We start from the raw sequence: 8,565 nt of genomic DNA, 5'->3' as shown, positions 1-8,565 counted from the left end.
CGACAGATGGGACGGATTGGATGAGACCACACGTGAGAGTGGAAAAAATCAAGAAATCTGGTGCAAAGAGAACGAAACTAAAGCCGGCCTGGTTAGAGAGTTGTTCCAAAGTAAAGAAAGTGCCATGTCAGCAACTAATAGCAATATGCGTGGGCCTGGTGTTGAAGTCTTTGAAGTATGCAGCCCAATTAAGTCTAAAAAGGCTGAAGACAATAACAAGAAGTTGAAGAGCAAGGGCCTGAGCCCACACGTGGATAAAAAAGCTTCAGCAAAAGGGAGTTTAAAGAAGTTAGCAAGAGAAAAAAATGTGGCCCAAGAGATAAACAAAATAAATCATAGCCCAAAGAGTGGAAAAAAGAGAACGGGAAATATAGAAGCACTTACTAGAGATGAAGGAAGGGAGCAAAAACGTATATGTGGGGAGCTTGATAGCATCAGTCCAAAATCTCTTAATGAAACGACGGTGGCTGCGTGGCAGCACCGCCGAGAACAATGAGGGCCCTAGGATGGAACTGCCGAGGGCTTAGGAACCCTCGGACAGTTCGTGAGTTGCGCAACTTAGTGCAACAATGGGATCCCGATTTTGTGTTTTTATTAGAAACAAAATTAAAAGTGAGAAGTATGGAGAAGAAAAAAAGGAACGTTGGTTTTTTTAATGGCTTAATTGTTCCAAGCAGAGGAAGAAGTGGAGGTTTGGCCCTGTTGTGGAGGAAGGATATCACAGTGGATGTTTAAAGCTACTCAGGTAGGCACATAGATGCAATTGTTACTGAGGATTCGGGTTTCAAATGGCGGATAACAGGCTTTTATGGAAATCCTGAAACTAATCGGCGAAGGGAATCTTGGGATTTGATTAAAGCTCTCGGTAGAAAGTTTAGTCTTCCCTAGCTGTGCTTTGGTGATTTTAACGAAATCACGTCGCTAAGGGAAAAAAATGGGGGAAGCCAGAAGATCACAGCGACAGATGGAAGGATTTAGAGAAGCAATCAATTGTTGTAGTTTCAAAGACTTGGGGTACTGTGGTCCAGAATACACCTGGTCCAACATGCAAGAGGGTGTGAATAGAATGTGTCTTCGTTTGGACAGAGCCTTGGCTACGCAAGACTGGATTAATTGCTATAAAGACATGAGAGTGCACCACTTGGTCGAATCAACTAGTGACCATGTTGCACTCTTGCTGTCTGATTCCTTGGCTCAGGAAAAACCCCGAAGAAGGTTCCAGTTTGAAGCTATGTGGACAAGAAGAGAAGAATGCAGGGATATTATCAAGGAGGCTTGGGCTGGAAATGTGAGAGCTGCTACCCCAGGTGACATAGTGGCTGGCCTCAAGAGGTGTGCAGATGATCTATCAAGCTAGAATAAAGCAATTTTAGGCCAGGTTCCAAGGCAGATTCAAAAGAAAAAAAAGCTCTTGAATAACCTAGTCCTAAGGGATCATAATGGAAGCAATGGAAGGGAGAGAAATAAGATCAGAAGGGAGATAAATGAGTTATTGGATTGCGAGGAAATTATGTGGCAACAGAGGTCAAAAGTTCAATGGATGGGTCTTGGAGACTGCAATACAAAATACTTCCATTCAAAAGCTTCTGGGAGAAAAAAGAAGAATACAATTACTAGACTTTTGGATGACATGGGAGTATGGAGAGAATCTACGCTTGGGGTGGCTGAAGTTGCAGTATCTTATTTCGAGAAGCTTTATACAACGTCCCACCCGATCAGAATTTAGGAGGTCATTGACACTATGGACTCTAAGGTGTCTGCTGAAATGAATCAAAATCTCATAAAGCAATTCACAAAGGAAGAAGTTGAAGTAGCCCTAAAACAGATGCACCCTACAAAATCGCCCGGTCCAGATGGTATGTCAGTTGTCTTTTATCAAAAATTCTGGGATATTGTGGGCAATGATGTTGTGAATATGGTTCTTAATGTTTTAAATGCTGATATGTCCATGATTGATATAAATAAAACTTATATTACTCTTGTTCCAAAAATTAGCAATCCTACTAGAATGGCAGAGTTTAGACCTATTAGCCTAAGCAATGTTATCTACAAACTTATTGCTAAGGTCTTAGCTAATCGTCTCAAAATGATCCTCCCCCAAATAATATCAGAAAACCAGAGTGCTTTTATTGCTGGGAGGTTAATAACAGATAATGTTCTTATTGCTTTTGAGATGATGCATTACCTTGAACACAAGAAAGAGGGTAAGGATTGTTATATGTCAATAAAATTGGACATGAGTAAAGCTTATGATAGGGTAGAATGGGGCTTTATTGAACAAGTAATGAGAAAATTAGGCTTCTATGAAAGGTGGATTGACTTGATAATGAGATGTATAACAACTGTCTCCTATTCGGTGCTTATTAATGGGGTAGCTCGTGGTAATATAGTTCCCTCAAGGGGACTCCGTCAAGGAGATCCTCTTTCATCTTATTTATTTTTATTATGTGCAGATGGGTTTTCTTCTCTCATTAATAAGGCTATAAGATATCAAGCTATGAGTGGACTTATGATATGTAGAGGCTGCCCTATGATATCTCATCTCTTCTTCGTGGATGACAGTTTGCTTTTCTGTAAAGTCAGCAGCCAGGAATGCCAGCATCTAATTGATATTCTCCAATTGTATAAGGCTGCTTTGGGCCAAAAAGTTAACACAGATAAATCCTCAGTTTTCTTTAGTGCCAATACTCTTGAGGAAAAGAAGGTTGAGACCTTGGAAATTCTTGGACTGATGCAGGATTCTCGTCATGCTAAGTATCTTGGTCTTCCCTCAATCATTGGCAAATCAAAGAATGATATATTTGCTGAAATCAAAGAAAGAATGGGCAGGAAATTGGCCGGATGGAAGGAAAAAATTATTTCTATGGGTGGTAGGGAGATTTTGATAAAAGCAGTGGCCCAAGCTGTTCCCACGTATTCTATGAGCTGTTTTCAGCTCCCTAAGGGTTTATGTGATGAGATTGAAAGCATGATGAGAAGGTTTTGGTGGGGTCAACGTGGTCAAGAATCCAAGATTTCTTGGGTGAGTTGGAGGAAGTTATGCAAATCCAAGCTTAAGGGTGGTATGGGATTCAGGAATCTTCAGGCTTTCAATCTTGCCATGCTTGCAAAGCAAGGTTGGAGGCTCCTCATGAATCCAAACTCATTAGTGGCACGAATATACAAAGCTAAATATTATCCCCATGGTGATGTTCTTAAAGCTAAATTGGGGTCTAGTCCATCTTATACTTGGAGAAGTATAATGCAAGGGCTTGAAGTTGTGAGGAATGGATCTAGATGGAGAGTGGGTAATGGAAGATTAATTCATATTTGGGATGATAAATGGCTGCCTTCCCCCACAACGTATAAGGTTGTTTCTCTTCCTCCTCAAAATTTTGATGATTTTCCTATGGTCTCAACTCTTATTGATTGTGATACTAGAAGATGGAAAGTAGATCTTGTGAAATCTATATTTTTACCTTTTGAAGCAAGGATAATCCTTAATATCCCAATTAGCTATAGTCTTCCAGAAGATAAAATTATTTGGGTTGGTAACAAGAGGGGCGATTTCACTGTTAAGAGTGCTTATTATGTTGCACTTAGTATGGTTGAATCATCCGAGGAGGGAGAGTGTTCTTATACTAACCCGAGAGAATTTTTATGGAGGAAGATATGGCACTTGAATATCCCATCAAAGATAAAAGTCTTTGCTTGGAGGGCTTGTATGGATGCCCTTCCAACTAAGGTGAATCTGCAAAAAAGGGATATTGAGGTAAGTATTTATTGTCCTTGTTGTGGCTATGAGTCTGAGACTCTTATCCATTCACTTATCAAGTGTGAATTGGCTAAAAGAGTTTGGGAAGTCAGTCTTGTGGAAAGATGGCAAGGGTTTGCTGACATAGCTGATGTAGCTTTAACTATTTTGCAATGGGGAGCTGATTGTGGCCTGGAGGTTTTATTTGGAGCTGCTTGGTCAATTTGGTACAATAGAAACCAAGCTATCTTTGAATCTAAGTGCAATTTACCAAGTCAGGTTTGGAGTTTTGCAAAAAGTATTTTACAAAATTATAGGGGAGCTTTGGTAACTCTGAACACAAATCCAGCAAGGAAGTGTAATGGTTGGATTCCTCCACCGCCAGGAGTTTTTAAGATCAATGTTGATGGAGCGATGTTGGAGGATGGACGAAATTCTAGTGTTGGAGTTGTTATACGTGACTCTTGTGGAGCTGTTATTGCTGCTTCTGGAAATTACCTTCAGGGCCGGTACTCTGTTGCAGAGGTTGAAGCTCTTGCCGTGGAAGCCGGGGTTCTTCTTGCCCGAGACTTGAAGCTTACTCAGATTATTGTTGAATTTGATGCTCTATCAATAGTTAACAGCATTAAAGAAAAGTTCGTTGATGGCAGCCTAGGCCATTTAGTTCAAGGTATCCTTGCCTTACTGTGCTTCTTCACTAGCTGGAAAGTCAATCACGTGAATTGGAATTACAACAGAGCTGCTAATGAGATTGCTCAACTTGCAAGAAGAAATGAGAGCCCGCAGGTGTGGATAGGAGCTCTTCCTATGGTAGTGCAGGAAATTATTCAATCTGACTGTATAAAATAGTGACTCTGTTTTCTTCTTGTTTTCTTGTGCTGTGATGCTATGCTTTGTTCTGTTGTAAGTCCTATTCTTTGCTTGATTGAATATAATTCAAGATTTGCATCAAAAAAAAATTTAGTTAGTTGTCACATCTCAAAATAATATTGAAAACTAGCATCTCGAGTTTTAGAAACTCGAGTTCCAAGATAAAACTTGAATTTTTAAGATTCGATTTGTAAGCAGGGGAAGCTAATGTGGAAGAAAATCCACATGGAACTCGAGTTTTAAAGACTCGAGTTTCACTTTTTAAAACTCGAGTTTGAAAAACTCGAGTTTTACTTCTTCTTCCTCGCATTCATCTGAGTTCTTCTTTGTGCAGATAAGACCACCCAGCGTTTAATCAGATCGTTCTTGTTCTTCGTCAGATCGTTGAAGACCACCCAGCGTTCAATCAGATCGTTCCATTTCATAAGATCGTTCATCTTCTCTGTTCGTCTCTGTACACCCAGCAATCGTTCCTGTTCTTCGTTAGATCATTGAAGACCACCCAACATTCAATCAGATCGTTTTCTTCATTGGATTGTTTGTATTCTCTGTTCGTCTTTGTACACCCAGCGTTCGTCTCTGTTACATTTGTCTCTGTTCTTCATTAGATTGTTCCTTCGTCGTTCTTCTTGTTCTTCAGGTGTGAGGCTCTTCAAGTACAAAAATTGAGTCTTAGAGAGTCGTTTTTGCTTTTTAGAACTCGAGTCTTAAAGACTCGAGATCAATGTGGTATTTTCTATCCAGCTCATCCAGCACAAACTCGCAAAACGAGTCTCTGAGACTCGAGTTTTAATATAGATCTCGAGTTTCTAAAACTCGAGATGCTAGTTTGCTTATTCAATTCAAACGCGTGTTAACTTGCTACATTGTGGACCTTTACACAGCTAGTCTGCAAATATCCCCACAATATCTCCAACTTGGATGCCAGCCGTTAACTTTTTTTTTTTGTAAGTTTGTTTAAATAATCATTTTCAGTTTTTTTAGAAACAGGTATGAATTAAAAAGTGTATGAAAATACGTGTAATATTATTTAAAAACTGAAAACATGTGTTTAAACTTGTGTTCCAAACGGGCCCTAAATCGGCTGTTCTAGTCTGGTTTTTAAAACTACTAATACTAATATTTACGCTCTGTTTGTTTCAACAATGATGTTTTCTAGAAAATGAGTCATTTTTCAATAAACATTTTCTATAAAACTATCTCATTTCCAATATTTGGTAGCAACTTTAAATAAGTTGAAAAACAAGTTTCTAACTTCCCTTATTTAGCTTGATGTGAGATAGAGTTGTCTTCCAAAAAAAATGAATGGAAAATAATCTCTAAAAATAAGCCATACTTTTTATATTGACCAAATGTAGTTTTCCTTTTACTCATTTTTTTTATGCTACCAAACACTAGAAAATAATGAAAACTATCTTTACACAAGATTTTCCATCGAAATAAACGGAGCGTTAAAGGAGTTTTGACATGTAAAATTACTAATTTTAAAATTCTAAATTTTAAATAATTTTTTATTTAAAAAAATGTTTAGCAGCAAACAGTTTTTCTTTTTTTAAAAGTTATGTATAGGTTTTTTTTCCTTTGTTCTTTTGAACATATCTACTTCTATGTTCTCATTAACATTATTATACTCTCAATAACAAGTAGTTATTTCGCTCTACATGTCTCTCCATTTTTATCATTTTTTTCTCTTCAATCTTCAAATACTAAAAAACAAATCTAATCATGCACATCTACTCCCACGTTCCCATTAATTTCAAAAGAAGGTAATTACTCAAAACTCAATTAAGAATGTATGAACATTCCATTTGTTTTTAATAAATTTTATTATTATTTTTTTCTTTCCTTTTGTCTTTCTCTTTGTCTCTCTTTCTCTAATTGCTCCACCGTCTTCATAAAAGTAGGCACTGCATCTTTAAATATCTCATATTACATATTTCTCTCTTTTTAAGTTAGCCTCGTGATAAGACTAATATTAGTCTCAAAATAACTAGAACTAATTTGCTAATCATGCATACAAGGCAAATTGTAGATTTCTCTCCTCTTAAGTTGTTGAATTGTAAGGGTTTGAGATTATATACACCATTAAGTCAATAACCATTTAGTTTAACTAGTTAGCATTGCTTAGCAATAGCAGGGCCACTAAGGGGCCAAGGACATCTATCCCCTCCCCCAAAGGCCAATGATTTAAAAAATAATACGAATTTATGTATATACTAAAATTTAGATGCTCCCTTCAAAAGTAACATGAATGTATGTGGGCATGCGTACAGATAATATTTAGTTTTTTGAAATTTGGGTATCTCAAGTTGTCTTTATACAAATTTTCTTTTATAATGGTTTATTTCTCATAATCTTGTTCCAATGATCTCAACCGTCCAACCAATTAAGATAAAATAAAATAAAACTAAGAAATAACCTAGTTCTCTCCTAACTAAACCAAATATTTGAATAAATTCTTCTTCTTCTTTTTTTGTCATGTTATGCTTAGAAGATTAAAATGAGACAGTTCACTTTTTATTCTACACTTTGATTTAGAAAAAAAAAGGGTAAAAAGTATAATATTTTTATTAAACTTAGCACATATTTATTAAGTTTGATTGTCACTCTTTGTTATACATTGGTTAATTTATAAAACATTTAATTTTTGTTGAAAAAGTTTATAATTGTTTTACATTAATATTTTATTTTTATTATGTAGTGGGAGTCTAAAGCTATTTGAGAGCTTGAATAATCCTTAAATATTGGCTAGGAGTTTTGAATTGAAGATCTAATGGATCTTATAAGGCCTTATAAACCACAAAACCGAAACCTTGTGAATTTCTTTACATTACTATAACATATAGTATATATGGAAATAATTTAGTTGTCACATTTTAACTCGCTCTAAGGGATGGCAAAATCTAACACAACCTACAATGCAAAGTTACCAAGTTATGGGTTGATGCTCTCAACGAATTTGTGTCATATTCAGGTTGACATAATTGACTCATGTTCATGTCTAACCCACAGAACCCATTTGACATGTTAAATGACAATTGTTCATGATGGTTTCTACATAAATACCCCTTAGTTATTTTATGGATGGGTATAGCACTTTCCTTCATCTAGTCCAAGACCTTCCTTACTCGTTTCTAGGAACTTAGTAATGTCGACACATTTCAAGGAGAACCAACTAGCTCATCGAGGTTAAAGTACTTAATCATGCAATATTTTTTAGTGGCTTGTTTAACTAAATGTCATTTTACCAATATACCCTCAAAACTTTAAGCATATAGACTTATTTTATTTCCTAGTTGCATTCTCCCAAGCCACATGGTCGCCTCTCACGCTCAAACCTCAATCTCACCTCACTTCACCTTATTTGTTTGATTTTTCATAGCACATCAATTAGATTAATACCAAAATTTGTATTTTTTTCGCTTTGATAAAATATGATAAATTAGTTGGCACGACTAGTACGTTTAATAAACATGTCATGTAATGGTTGATGAATCTTAACTCGTTTAATAAATATGTCGTGCTCATGTTGATTCATATAGTCGAATACTTGTTTAATATTTTTTTTTGAGAAATTAAATTATTTATGCAATATTTTAGTGGGAGGTAAAGTTGTATTTTTACTGGATTGTTCTTGAGTTTTTGTCTCTACTTAAACATAGGGGTATGTGTGCATTTTTTAACCAAAAAAACAAGGATCCCAAACAGGGGAAGCTCTTTAAATAGGTAGTATAGTCTCTAAGTACGCGCTCACGTGTGTGCTCAAAGACTTTTCTATTTGTTTAGGTAAAAGTTGATAATTTGCGTCTATTATAATTTATATATATATATATATATATATTTTTTTTCAAACAAATAAAAAGTATAAACTTTAGAGATAAATGATAACTATAATTTATTTTTGAACGAGAATCCTAAATTTTAGGAGTCATCTTTTTGAAGTTATAATAAAATTTGTTATT

At 35.9% G+C, this 8,565-nt stretch overlaps 1 protein-coding gene across 1 annotated transcript; it reads left to right on the top strand.

The window, feature by feature from the left end:
* The first annotated feature begins 934 nt into the window (after positions 1–934).
* LOC142608963 (uncharacterized) lies at positions 935–1,357 on the top strand. The gene has a single exon (XM_075780613.1). It carries the CDS (start codon positions 935–937, stop codon positions 1,355–1,357), a length of 423 nt encoding a protein of 140 aa, XP_075636728.1.
* The last annotated feature ends 7,208 nt before the right edge of the window (positions 1,358–8,565 follow it).

The sequence above is a fragment of the Castanea sativa genome, chromosome 9 (genome assembly GCF_040712315.1).
Source record: "Castanea sativa cultivar Marrone di Chiusa Pesio chromosome 9, ASM4071231v1".
Lineage (NCBI taxonomy): Eukaryota > Viridiplantae > Streptophyta > Magnoliopsida > Fagales > Fagaceae > Castanea > Castanea sativa.
The sequence above is the reverse complement of the archived record's forward strand: the minus strand, read 5'-3'. Positions and strand labels throughout refer to the sequence as shown.

What these genes read in the sequence shown, in the direction of transcription:
- LOC142608963 (XM_075780613.1), top strand. Translation starts at nt 935, where the DNA reads ATGGGGGAAGCCAGAAGATCACAGCGACAGATGGAAGGATTTAGAGAA.